The 14,918-nt window shown below is 33.1% G+C and overlaps 1 protein-coding gene across 6 annotated transcripts in view; it reads right to left on the bottom strand.

Moving 5' to 3' along the window:
- Window positions 1-4,016: 4,016 nt before the first annotated feature.
- Window positions 4,017-14,918, bottom strand: part of BCLAF1 (BCL2 associated transcription factor 1) — a 29,003-nt gene continuing 18,101 nt past the window's right edge. For 3 of the 6 annotated variants that reach the window (XM_039879000.1, XM_039878998.1, XM_039878999.1), the window contains exons 9-13: window positions 14,694-14,869; window positions 13,402-13,582; window positions 12,231-12,377; window positions 6,773-6,985; window positions 4,017-6,606 (exon numbers count right to left, since the gene is read on the bottom strand). In XM_039879000.1, the coding sequence (XP_039734934.1) occupies window positions 6,601-6,606; window positions 6,773-6,985; window positions 12,231-12,377; window positions 13,402-13,582; window positions 14,694-14,869 (723 nt within the window). In that variant the 3' untranslated portion in view covers window positions 4,017-6,600. Of the gene's footprint in view, window positions 6,607-6,772; window positions 6,986-12,230; window positions 12,378-13,401; window positions 13,583-14,399; window positions 14,561-14,693; window positions 14,870-14,918 lie in introns of all 6 variants that reach the window. The other 3 variants (XM_039879002.1, XM_039879001.1, XR_005656360.1) reach the window with 2 other exon arrangements.

Raw genomic sequence — 14,918 nt, 5'->3', positions numbered from 1 at the left:
ACATTCAGTACCAGGCAGGTTGGTGGTTTGCTACCATCCACTATTTGGGGTTCATGAGAAAAGCTTATTACCTAGTTTAATTGCAAATGCTAATGCTGTGCAGATATTTGCTTTTGTTATTTTTCCAGAACCACTAATACATTATCATTATACTACGTTCTAGATTCCCAAGATGAAGAATGCCAAGCATTCTTTTTCCGTGAATTAATAGAGAGAGGAAGAGTGCCGGCTTGGAAAAAGGCTAGAAAGATATATACTTAATCTTGCCAACTGCCTAGACAACTCCATTAGCCTTGTGACTGATGCAAGCCTGTTTTAGGTAATTAGGTGAACTCAAATTACTGTTAATTATCTTAATGGGGCAGAATACAATATAACACGCTATCAAAATACGCAATAGCCTCTCCAACCTTAACCATGAGTGATCTTCAGATTGGGATGTACATGCCCAGAAAGTTAAGTTTTATATTTCAAAAAGAAAAATACTTAGGGTCTTTTTCCTTGTTCCGCCTGTGCTTGAAGCCTCTAAGGGTACCACACAGTACACTTAAACAGACTACTGCTATTTAAAAGGTTACACACCGCTCAAAGGTTCATTATAACTTTACATTTATTCAAAAATTGGAGAGATTAATTCAGACCAAGACTTTCTTTGGCATTAAAATGTTTTAAATCAAATTCTCCTGAAATTTTCCTTTTTTCTATGGACAATCAAAATGATTAAGTAATGGAAAAGAGTGGAGCCCTATGACCTAAATATCTATAAACTATTTACTTATAGGGATGTAATATTAATATTAGAAAATCTAAGTTAAATGTTTAGTCTACAATCAGAATTTGAACTTTTAAATAATTTATATAAAGCCTAGGTTATGCTTAGTATTTGAATCCAAAGGTATTATATAACTTTTTAAACAAAAATACATGCCAGAACTATAAGCATAAAGGTTAACTGTTGCTTGATTTTCTGGTTCCATTATTTTTAGGTTTGTGACTTGATAGTCTATTATGTTTTCTTATACAATCACAGGTTCACAACTAGGTATGCTTTGATTCTTGTCAATTACTTAAAAAGAGTTGGTTAAAACCTAGAATACAGGAAAAATAATTAAAGAATATCCTGCCAGTCTTCTGTATCATCCAGATAGTACATCAGTACTCCTAATGCTTCCATTTAGTCATTTTCATTTTTGGCAATAACTCAGACATGTCAATATTGCCATGGTCTTAGTAACGAATAAAAAAGTTCCACTTCATAAAAATTCCAAATAAGTTATTTTGTCTTCCAATAGCAAATTGTCATCCAAAGATTTGGCATATGGGCATAAATCTTAAAACAGAAATGCTGCACTACTGCTATATTTTTTTCAATGTTATATAAATGAAATTAATTTTTTAAAAAATCACTGATCTCAGATGGTAACATCTAATTTAATAACGCAAGGACCTTAAACTATAGCTCTTAATCCTAAATATGTAATCCAGAGAACTAGCTTCAGGTAGCACAGCATTCCAGAGGACAAATATCCAGATTCTCCATACTTCTCTAAGCAGAAAACTTGCTATTCACAAGCTGCCTACTCTTTTTAAATACCTAGTCGTCAAATATTAGCTGACTGTGTTATGTCTGTGTACTTATGATTTTTTATCTAATGGCCTCTAAACATGGAACATGTTAGACAAAATGTTATTTTGGTTCTATATGATTTGACTTTTGTTTTCTCTTCTAAGGAAAAGCCCTTTAAGTACTTAAACTAGAATCAAGGACCTATCTTAGCCATCATTTTTCTACAGTAAACACACATTTTCCAACTACTCACATGACACTATTTCAGACCTGCAGCTTGTCTGGTATGCCCTTAACTTTGAATTTCTTTTCTCTTAAAAACGTGGTACTCCAAAACCACACACAAAAGTTGATGAGCAATGTTTAAAAAGATGAATGAACAAGGAGTTGGATAATGCAAGATAAAAAACAGCGCAAAGAATTCCTATAGCTCATCTTGAATATAAAGTTTAGGCAGCAGGATGACATCGAGGGGATTTTAGCTTAAAAATGACATTAATTTTGTAATGGAAAAACATCCCACAGATGACAAAGGATAAAATTGCAGGGTCATAGAGTTCAAATTAAGAGACTACTGCAGCAGCTAGGGCAAGTGATAAGCATCTTTATCATAGTAACATGGGGTGGGGTGTGAAAAAGAGGAAACTTTAAATTTTGAAAGCTATCGCAAAATGTATGCATAAAAAATTATATACTGGCATTAAACAAAGTCTATTTTATAGCTTTTTATGCATACATTGGTGGTAATATTCAACTTTTCAAAATTCAAATTGTATTTAACATTCCCGTCATGGCAACCTTAGAAATACCCTGGAAGCTTAATAAAGTTTACTTCCCTTTCTAGTACAAACAAGACAGAAAAATTAGGACCTTCTATAGTCAAAGACTAGGTAAGACAGCAAGTAAACCATTATTATGGTGGGTGAGTGGTATTTATTTTTCTGTGGCCCTTTACATTCCATGAAATTTGCAATTACTATCATACTAACAAGAAGTTATTGCCAAATATTTCGTGTAAACCCTTTCACGTCATCTAATTTTGTGGTGTGCTTACTATCATCTACTTGTATTAAACGGAGGGCTCATTATTATTGAATCAGGAAGTTGGGCAACCCCATGAGATTAAGCGAAATCTGATTCCAGTTCTTATGCAATAGCTTAAAAACCCATTTGCCCAACCCTTTTCTACTTACCAGAATCAAAACTATCCTTTGCATTTTAAGAGTGCTGTAAATCAGCTCACTGTTGTAACACCTAAAATGTCCATCGGAAAAATATTTTTCTTATGTACGTACCATTATGATGACATTAATTACATACTTATATGAATGTACAACTTTGGTTTCATTCTCACAACTGATGCACACTAGTCATTACTGAATGTGAAAAATAAGGAAGCCGGCTCATAAATCCACATAATAGCCAAAGCTTCTGAGTCAATGCAATACAACTAATTTCCCTATGCTGCTAGATTCGAAGAAACTGATAACCAACCTTGTTCACTTAAAACTTCACTAACAGATTCATTTTTAATATCTACCTCTATAAACTGAATTAGACCCTTGACATTCAGATTTAAAAATGTTTCAACTATTTGAGAACCCTAGATTTAACAGATAATACTCTAAGTTTTTAAGGGTTAGATCAAGATCTACCACCCAGAGACAAAATCTAGCCAAATACAATCCCATGACAATGAAGTTTCTTTTTCCATTTGCCTTCCCTATTTAGCGACTTGATGAATTGAGACAGGCCTCTGTACTTCTGAATGTGAAATATACTGTTACATATGGAAACAGTATACCCCACAGGGATTCCAGCTGAAACCCAAAAAAAAATAAACTACGTAAATTTTTTTTAAAAATTAGAAAACATCCCTGAGAGCGCATGTTTTTATATAGGAAATTGGCATATAACATAAATTACCCAGAAATTTAACAATTTTAAAGGGATAATTTAGTCAAAATCTATGTCTTAGCACACAAATTTCTGTGAAAATGCTTGTTTCAAGTTGACAGAATGGCCCATTTCAAATAATTTGTAAGAATTGTAAGAATTACACCAGATCTTACTCTAATATACTTTTTAAAAACCTTATTAACTACAGTATTTTTAGAAAGAGAATGCTGATTTTCCCTAATACTGTGGCCAATAAGTTCCTGTATTAAACAAACAGGAAGGCTAGACTAGAAATCCAGAATTTCTGTATTCTCTAATAATGACCTGGAATTATCCACTGTAAAATTTCCCATTTTCCCAGAGGAAACAAGAACAGTAGTTAGGGATTTGAGAAGTTTTATAAAGTACTTACCAAACCCCGCAAAAGCCCACACACCATTTAATTTTCCTAACAGATGAACTGGTTATTCTAAAATCTAGAAATAGGCCATAGAAATCAGTTGTATAAAGCAAAGAAATAGTCTCAAAATCAGGTAAGCAACAACAGCTATTACCACTTATGACATTTTATTGGCATTATGACAATTTACAAGGGTCCCTGTTGCATTATACATCACACTGAGTAAGATTTGTTGAGCCATCTACATTCATTCTTATTGGGTTTAATTTTTTCTTCTCAAATTGTAATTCCCAACACTTGATTTTAACTGTGACAAAAGGGAACAATAATAATTCTTTAAAGTAGGCTGTAATTGAAAAAACATTTTTTTCTATTAAAATTCTAGGATGTTTAAAGGTATACACACCTAAGACTGAGTCATGGCCTTCTTAAACAGCTATCTGTTCCGGAAATACCCTTTGGTTCATTTTTGTTTTCCTTCTCTAGACAAAAGGAAATCCCTTAATGTAGGTATCAAAGAGTTAGTATTTTCTGGCACTTATAATACCTTACCAAGAGAAACCTTTCAACTTCTATAACATGTCATGAAGTGTGGAACTAAACTGTGGTCTAAAAAAATACACACAGGCTACTTTTTATATGCTTGGCTCTGAAAAATATCCATAATCACCCTTCCCACTATATTCTGGTATGATACTCTTTCCTCAATGTTAAGATAATAAAAGTAACCAAATCCTGTATATATTTGGGTTAAAGCAATGCACCTACTTAAAATATAATCTGTTGATAGGACTTAGGTAGCTTTATTCCCACTCCCTATTAACTAATTTCTCAACAAATTCTTTTTCCTATTGTCTTAAGTGGAAAAGCCAAGCTGCACATTTATAGTCATGCATACAGATTCATTGTTTAACCAACTAACTATTAAAAACTAAATTTATTTGTATAAAATAAAAAATGGTCATGAAATTCTCCTGTACTGGAGATCAAATCCATGTTGCTTTAGCATGTAATTACTCTAAGTGGGAGAATATTATTTATGTCCTGATTATTCCAATACATACGTGCTTTGACAGTATTTCCTCTGCTGTAACAATTTCAGAAAGATAAAATAAACAGAAGAAATCATGCAATACTAAGGATCTCAGGGCCATAAACATCACATGTATTGAGGGTTGTTTCTGTGGGAGATTTTTTCCAATTTGTTTCCCCAATAGCTCTTAGCAAATGCCCCTGGATGCAATCAAGGTGCTAGGATTGCAAATCACCGAGGATGAAAGGGCCATACAGTTAAGATCTTTGGAAGTTTACACTAACAAAATAAGAGCTTTATCTCATTTTAATGCAAACATATACAACTAATTCAATTGCTGAATTAACATGAAATTTGACTCCTGTTATATATGCTCATAAAGCAGACTTAACACTGAAATTTACTACTTCAGATTTTCATTCCTTTAAGAGCTAGCAACATAACCTAAAGGTAATTCACATTTTAAAGATTTTATACCTAAAAATCAGACCCCTTGTGAATAAACAGAAAAGGCCATTTTACAAACTGCAACTGAATTAGGGGAAAAATAATGAAAACTAAGTTAGATCAACGGTGCAACAAACTTCCTGTCAAAAACTTTTTATTGGTGACATTTGAAAAATGAGTTACTTAAAATACCACTAACAAACAGTATGTTCTGTTTCCCTATTTTTCCTTATGGTTAGACTATATAAACTATTATTTCAGCTGTCCAAAAGCTCAAATAAATATGTAAGATATGAAATCAGGTACATCTTTTTAATGTATCACGTTATTCTGCAGGATACTCCTCTTCCACACCATCACCAGGATTACAGGCTTTGTTCTGTTTTGCTTTTAAAAATAAGACGTTCAGTAGGAATGGGGTTTTTATTTGCAGTATTATTACAAACTAGTTTCCTCTCTCAAAAGAAAAGCTGCTATCTAAGACCATGACTCAAACTTTCAAATAAGAACAGAATGAGAACAATGAATTTTGAACCCAAATTGTAAAGGCTCCTAAGAATAGTTTTTATAGGCCACTGCTTGCTTTCAGTAAAAAAAAAGAAAGAAAAGAAAAATTGGCATACTTTCAATCTAACTTTTAATAACTTGCATTTCTTAGCTCTTGGAAAAGCTTTTTTTCTTCTTAAACATTTGCTGAAGTGTTAAACTAGCTTAGTTTACCAAAGTAATTTTTTCTGTGGTACACTTCAAAAATTAGTCACCCTACAATGTAGTGTGTTTGAATTAAGGAAAATGTTAAACAGATCTATAGAGTGAAAATAATTAATTAGTGCGATCTCTATAAACAACTTCTGTTCAGGGATTTGTATGCAGAGCTAACGTTTACTTCAGAATAAACATTAACAAACAGGGAGGGAAGAGAATCAGAACTTTCACAGAGTTGTACTTGACCATATCTTATAGACAAAGCAGAATTACAATGCATGTAACAAAAACAGTAAAAGTATTCTTTTTAAAAGTTGATAGTTACAAATATGGTACGTAACAATTTTCTACTTTATTTCAATACAATTTTCAACATACAGTCTACTATTTTTCAAGATATTTAAAGACTTAAAACAAAATTTCTATAGACTACTTGCAAACAGTAAAATTTAAGTAAAATGCTTATTACATTCTTATTTGAAAACAAAAATCAGGTAAAAAATGGTGGGTGCAAGTTCTGCTCTCTGCTTCAATCTCACTTCAGATTTACTATTCCTAAAAAAAAAAGAGAGAGAAAATAAGGATTAGCAAAGATGCAGAGTGTGAAAATGATCCATAATAATCACTGTATCAGTTTCTAAAAATTTAAATAATTAATTAGCCCACCAAAACTACATAGAAGAAAATCTGTTAGAATCACTAACAACTTGAAATTTTCTACCTTTTCTTCTTTGCGTCTATCCTTCTTTTCTTCATTATTTTCCATGGTCTCTTCTTCATCTTCAACGATCCCATCCCCTTGGTATTTGTCATGAGTCCATTTTGGACTGCTACCTGATTTTTTGAAGTTAAAGCGCCCTCTGCCACGTTGGAAAGTACCACGACCTCTTCCTCTTTTGGCCCAATAGTCCACACCATCATCTCTGTCATCATGCTATAGAAAGGTTAAAAATAATAATCAATGAAATGTTTTTCTTGTAAGGAAGATAACTGTACCCCCACTCATAAGTCATGGTATAAATCTTCTGAAGATTGTGTATATGAGATTGGTAATGTTCCAAAACATGATAAAACAAAACCAATAAAACTTAACTTTTCAACAAAAATATGTTCTATTGTCAAAGCGAATAATTACATTTTAGTGCTTAGTAATCCAAGCATTGAGAGTTGTCCAAGACAATTTGTTGGACAATCTCAACTGCTAAATTACTGCCAATTTTGAAACTTTTTACTTTTTTTCTTCCCAATTTATTTCAACCTAAGTCCACTTGTCATTAATTATACAGCATGTCAATAAAATAACCAATATTTTTTCCCAAAATATTTACCTTAGTCATAAAGATGTGACAAAATCATAAAAACATCATTACAATATCAACATTTACAAAATAGATGGTATGAACAATACTTTACATACATGAACAGATTTTCAAATCCTACTGAGATTTAAATCTAAATCAATGTATTATTACACATCAATCTTCTGAGCCAGGTAATCTCACAGCCTAAATCATGATGGCATGGTCCCTAGAGAAATACCTCAACTTATTTCTTCTTCACCAACCTGAAGTACTGTAGCTATTACATTCCAAACTTAATTTTTCATTAACTGTATCCAAATAGAGATGGTCCCCATTTACAATTTATTCCATTAATCCAAAGAATCTGCAAAATTGAAAAGTACTTGACTTTGTGGATGACTATTACACCCCAAAATATAAAACAAAAAGCCTAAGTTCTCTTGTAAGGTAATTTAACTGCTGCCCACCTCATAAGTTTGTCACCAACGCAAATGGGAAATAAGGCAAAATGATGCCCCTCCCTGTATGAGACAACAGGCATAAATGCAAAAAATGTTGTATAACCGATGGAGTACTAGTACTGATTGACTGTCCGAAAAAGTCGCCGAAACCTTTTTTCAAATATTATGTGATGAGCGTTGTTCAAAACAGAATGCACTCTTATATATCCATGTAATGCAGATCACCCTCCCCTTCCTGCATGACTTGAAAAGCTCAGTTACACATGTAATCAACAGACTACATAAGAACAGTTACCAATTTCTAATAATTTATCTTTACCAAAGCAATGAAAGAACACTAGCTTGAGGTGTGCATTGACTCCATAAGGAACAAGTTTAGGAACTATCAAGTTTAGGAACTATAAATTTCAATGTCAGAAAGTTTAATTGTAAACTGGAAATAAACTATTTTAAAACACTCTGCCACTGAAAACGATGCAGAATTACATAATTTAGGCTCCCTTCTGGTATGAGCACACCCAACTCTAGAGTTTGTGGTATTTACACTGTATTCCATGACAAACAGGTTTTAGAATCAGAGGCATGGATTTATATCTTAAAAGAAACTGTGTGGCTTTATTTCCTCATTTTAAGAGACAGCCTTGAGGAAACACAGATGATCTGTAAAAATTGCCCAGCCCACAGTGTGACAAGCAAGCACTCAATAAATTTGGTAATAATAATTTTATATAGTGCTAAGGGTAAGGTACTGTTCTAAGCACTTTCCATGTTATTACTCACCTAATCCTCACAACAACTCTGTAAAATACTGTTACTAATCCCACTTTCGATATGAAAAAACTGAGACACAGAGAAATTGAGTAACTTGCCCAAGGCCACAGAAGTGTCCTCCTTTCCACTATCCCTTATGCCCATCACTCACAGAATACATTTCTCAGGAATCCTGTTAGCAGTAAATGGTTACCATAGGAGGCAGCCAAGAGTAGAAATAGAAAAAGCAGTGGCAAAGCTGGACATGCAAGTTAAACTAACCAATACTCTTAAATATACAATATTCTGAAACTGGGTTAAAAAAAAAAATAGCTAGAAGACTATGCTGTGTATTTCAAAGGTTATCCTGGCGGCTACCTGAGTGCCATTAAATAATTCTTAATCCTCAAATTCTTACATTAAGATTTTATTCTTGTTACAACTTTTAAAAATTAACTTGATTATAAAGTGCCAGAAGATATGTATAATACACAGCCAAAAACATGTTACAAAAGGAGGCCGCATTAGAACCAAGACCTTCTGAATCCTCATCTCTTCTCCACAGAATGATAAACTTTCAAAGGATTAATTTAATCAAACTCCAATCCCAAACTCCCTTCCCCACCACGAGTTTTCTCTTCCTCAGAAGACAACATCAACTCACCACTGAGAACTTGCCCATTTCAGCAATGTTCCACTTGCCCCAACTCTTCATATACTCGCCCCTCCACTGAATTTCAGGGTCTAAGACTAGTATCTCTCCTGAAGTACTTATTATGGAAAACATCTTGCATAAATCCAAGTTTTGAGATGGGAAATGTCAGAAGAGGATCCAACAAGTATTATTATTACTCAGTCCTGGAATAATAATAATACTGGTGTTTGCAGAACCCAGGCTCTGGAGCCCAAACATGGGTTCAAATTCTGATCCCACGCCTACTAGCCATGTAACTTTAACTTTGGTCAAGTTGCTCAATCTCTGTACCTCAGTATTTTTCACAGTAAAAGTGAAATAATGGCTGTACTTCAAAAGGATTTTATAAGCATGAAATAAACACATACATGTAAAACACAAAATACTGCCTAGCATAGTATATATTTTCAACAAATGTTATCTATCATCATTATTACTAAGTATTAGAATGTTTCATTAATATGGACAAAACTTCCATGCTGGGAAATTATTCTGAAAGAACCTAGGTGAATGCCTATAGTTTTCAACCTCAACCTCATCAATTCTGAATTATATTTTTGTTTACATTTCTATTCTCATTAGCTGTTTGAAAAGTCAAGTATCTTTACAAATAATGCAAAAATTTTTAAATTTAATTATCCATGCAAAAACCAGAATTGTCATTTCAATAGTTCATTAAGAACCCAAATAAACATAGGGAATTGATTTTTAAGAAAAAAATTTATTAGTCTTAATTTTACTTCTAGTAAACATCGGTCTGTGCCAAAAGCATGTGTATGTTTAACACAGACATGAAGTATTTTAAATATAACCCAGAAATATTTTAAATATAAAACATATAAAATGTTACCACTATTCATAAGTTACTACTACTCATAAATTCTTAAAATAACAATCTTCTAGAATACCTACTACCTAATTACAGGCCAACATAAAATAATTATGTCCCAATTAAAGTAGCTACTATGATAACCAGATTACAAAATAATACCATAAAAAATGAAGGTCTGGCATTAATCAAATATTCGTGAAATGTTGAAAGTGCTAAAAAATTACTTATTCTTCATTCGTTCACCTCTCATTTCCCTCTTAACTTTTTGACCTTTCGCATTTGATCTACACTGTCTGGCATTTTTACTATCTCTCATTCCTCACCCCTCATATCTCTCAAAGTTGGCCTTTTAATCTCTTCTCTTCTGACCAGGTGATCTTATAATGGCTTTTACCCATTGACTTGTAAAATGATGGTTCCTCGATTTTCTTCTCTCTCTAGATCTGCATTAGCAATTATCTATTGCACATCTCTACTTGATCCCTTCCAGGCAATTCAAAAACAGAACTGAATCTCCTCAAATGGGCTTCTTTTCCCTGCAAGCCCCTCTCTACATCTTAAGAGAATTTCTTCTTCTCACTACCAACATTCAACTAGTGGGTCCCAGAATAAGTCCTCATAAATGTTACTTTAACTTTTTTCCAATCTAGCCCTTTATTTCAGACATGCAATATTGCCGAGATGTTTGCTCTCACTATCACGATTCTTCTAAAACTGCTTACAATCCAAATTTATAAAAGTATTATTGCCTTCCACAACTTGGCTCCTGCTTTTTAATTTCCCCAATTTTATAACAATTATCTAAGCCATCTGAGTACTGCAGTTCTCTGTATCAAGACATTTCACTACTGCTGCTACCTGCAATACAACTCCCCATCTTTTAAGCTCAAGATTCAAGCCATGTTCCTCTTTGCTAATCACTCTCTCCTTGTAATAATCCACCAGTTCCTCTTTCGGAGGAAATCCATAATACATATTTAGAATGTTTGTGTCTCCATTACTGTTCTCTAAACCAAGAACTGGAGTCAATGTATTTGTTGTCTCATCCTTCAGACACCTAGCATAAACAGCAGTCTGTTAATACACATAAATTCTCAAACTTTTCTATAACTTTCCAGATTATCAACTCAACTCGAACAAGCATAAATTACTCCTCAGAAGAGCATATACCAAGCAAACATTACAGATAATGCATGCTGTAAAAATTTAACGTTTTTGAACTCTTGATGATTAAAGTACCATCCCCCAAAAAAGGCAAATGGAAACTAATTTCTCAAATAATTATACTGCCCATTCTCCAAACTATTCTACTTCACAATACAGCTCTATCCTCTGACTTAGTAGATGTGCCATGCACATTCAGGTCAACTGTATTCAGCAAAGCCAAGTAACAGACGCAATTCTGTAAATCCGGTACTATTTTCCTACTTGCTTCAACAAAACAACTAGGTCTTCAAAACTAGTCTCTGAAACCTGACTTCTCTGAGGAGCTGTAACAAAAACGAGTATTTCCCATAATAGTTTTGGTATGTTAAGTTGTGTCTATAATGCAGGATGTATCTTTTTCTTCTATTCCAAACTGTAAAAAAGTTCCATGGTTACATAGACAATCTTTCAGTACCTACCTCCTCTAGTCTCATCCCTTAGAAAACTACTTCAGAGAGAAAAGCATCAGTGTACCTAGCAACTTTTCCATACTATAATTTTTCATCTTCCTTTTACTCCAATGAAAGTGAACAGCCTCCCTGAGACCCTTAATTACATGTACTCTGAAAGAATTCTCCTTGCATTTCATTTAAACAACTGTCTGTGATGATGGAAGGTAAATCTTAATGAGAAGTTTCTACAACTGTTACTGTCTTACATATGTATTAATGTTCTTCTCTGACCGTGGCTATCGAATCAGGTATATTTTTAGTTTATCCAGATCAGCCCACAGATGATGTCAATAAAATATAAACAGAACTAAAGGGACCCATATTTTCAAAACTTCAAATCATCTGGGCAATGAATTTTTAAAAAGGTTTTCCTCATTATGGTGAAATGTTCTCACATTAGTGGATATCTGTACTCAAATGTATTCACCCAGTATGCTTTGAAAATTAATGCAAACCAAATAAACACAGATTTCTAACACCCACCAAGAAGTACTTCTTGCTCTTTGGGGTATATTCTGGATCCCATTCCTCTTCCTTCGGTCTCTTTTGAAAAGTAGTATTTGAGTTGTTTGGACCAGTATTTGTCCCAGCAAAAACTCCTCTGGCTCTTCCTCTGCCTCTAATTCGGAACTGATTAACATTAACAGAGTTGTTTAGTAACGCAATCAAAGGTACTTAGTTACATGCAAACTCTTAATTTTACTGCAGTAACAAAAAACATGTTCCCCAATTTCCTTCCTAAATCTTGATTTCATAGCCACTGAGGTTGACTATTCTATATCACAGGCAAAAAATTCTGCCTACTGAAAATTAAGTTAAGAAATGCACAAACTTAAGTGTTAGAATACTACACTTTCATGGCTTGAATATTTTAAAATAATCAAAGTGGTTCTATTCCCTTTTACTAGCCAAAAGAGTTGTCTAATTCCTTTGAATTATTATAGGAGCCCCAAGTGTTCAACTCACGTATAACCATATAAGCAAAGTTTTTCTTTCCTAAATGATCTAATTAAGAAACCCTATAATAACCAACTGGATACTAGGTCAAGGAAATCTGAATCTAGAAATTAAAGAGTAAAAGATGCAATACTATGAAGTCATTAAATAATTAAAACATTTATTAAAACACGAAGGTAGTATGTATGCTATGTAGAATAAAAAGTTCTGTGATTTCTATGATTAATAAACATATAAACAGGGACTTAAAGAAAGCAAAGATGAAAACAGTTACAATACAGAGATGAACATAAGGATTTTTAAAAATGTTTTTTAGGTATCTTTTCAAAACTAAGTGATTAAAGAAATGGGTCTCAATAACCTTCCTTGACTCTTTGGTCTTTAAGCTCTATGTACAATTATTGATTCCAAAGTTAAGAAATGTATCCAGTTTATATAAAATGGCATTTACTTTTACTTAGGCAAAAACATTTTTTACTGCATATAAAGTATCATTCCAGCTTTGTTCCTCTTCCCTCCCACAAAATGCATTTAATGAAGATGATACTTCAAATAACAATTCATTTCTCAAAACTACTTCTAACTGTACAAGTAATGACTCAAATAACAAAGTCTAAAACATATATTTTATTTACCTTATGTACAGTACTCTAAGGTAAAGTCCTATCAAATGATTAAAGATCATTTTATTACTTACAAAGGTTCCTCGTGGTCGGCTAACTCCTCCAAAGCCCGAGTATTCTTTCAGTTCATGATGAGTTTTAAATTCTTCTTCTCTTTCCTTCTTACTCTCCTTTTCTTCTCGAGAACTGGGAGAAGAAGGTGATGCAGAAGAGGATGAAGATCGAGAATGATCCTGCTCTCTACCTTTATGTTTACTGCAAGATAAATAAAGAAAACAAAAAAAAAACATGTGCTATTTTTAAAAAGATGAAGACCCTGTTGAATCTTATAATGAGAGATATTTTTCAAGTCAAAAAACTATCCCCTATTAAAATTATTACATAACTAAAATGATTGGGTGTTAAACTTTGACAGTCTATTTCCATTCTCCTTCAATATTTATTTTACATCATTACTGAAAAACATGCTATGCCTGCCAGTTAGAAACTAGCAGTCTGGAAACTTCGAGAATAAAGTTCAGTTCTTCAATATTTTTAACTTATTTTTTTATTTTAAGGAAAGAAAAAGAAGAGTAAGAAAAAGAAAGAATGTTCTTAAGGCCAAGTTTCAAAATGACTGCAGTTTGTATACCCTGGGTGCAAACAGTTGGTATGATTTGGGCCATAACTCCATTATAGAAATAAAAAGCATGTAACATTATAAATACCAGTCATAAATTAAAAAACACAAGTAAAATCCACCATTTACCTAATGAATATCAAGAAAAACAATTATCTACGATACTTAGTATTCCTATTAGTTATTTGACTCTATGATGATCAATTTTACATGATTCTAATGCAACACCCGATATCAGTTATCATACCTGCAATAACTCTTACCACTGCTAATAGTATCCATGGAAACATTACTTTGAAAGACTAATACACATCGCTACTTCATAAAAACTAGTTCTTCCTCCCCCCCATCTCTCCCATGTTAAACCACTAGATATCAGTTTAAAATTCTTGTACTCTGGGTGTTATGAGTTGAAAAAGTGCGGAATCAAGCATAACGAACCAAAGTTCTTACACAAACTTTCTAGAAATGCACTGCATTGAAGTCCAACCTCCTGATGTAGCCTGGATAATAGGACACATTAATTTGTCATTTTTTTTTTCAGTGTTAGCTTGCTATTCCAAAGTTTTTGTCCTCATCCACCATAAGCCGTGTAAAAGACAAATACATTTTTGCTGTAAAACAAATAATTTTAATTGTTTAAATTTAAACATTCGATTACACAGTCAAAATTGAAAGCAATTAAGCTGACAATTATTAAAGGCTAATTAGAAGCTAAAACCTAATTCAGACAGTTTTAACAATTACCTGTCATCTTTGTATGATTTGTATTCCTTGTAATCTTTTGGAGTTTTTTCCTGCTTTCTTGACCCACTGGATTCCCTGGAGCCCTTGGAATCCCCCCGTTCTTTACTTCTTTCTTTTCTCCGACGATCAATGTCATGCCGAAGATCAGCAGAATCACACCTTAATTTTTTATCTCCCTACAAAAGACAGATGTAAAATACAGATTTCAGGGGAGTTACAGCATAC

The sequence above is a fragment of the Pteropus medius genome, unplaced genomic scaffold (genome assembly GCF_902729225.1).
Source record: "Pteropus medius unplaced genomic scaffold, Ma_sr-lr_union100, whole genome shotgun sequence".
Classification (NCBI taxonomy): domain Eukaryota; kingdom Metazoa; phylum Chordata; class Mammalia; order Chiroptera; family Pteropodidae; genus Pteropus; species Pteropus medius.
Note: the sequence above shows the minus strand (reverse complement) of the source record. Positions and strands in the feature narration are given on the sequence as shown.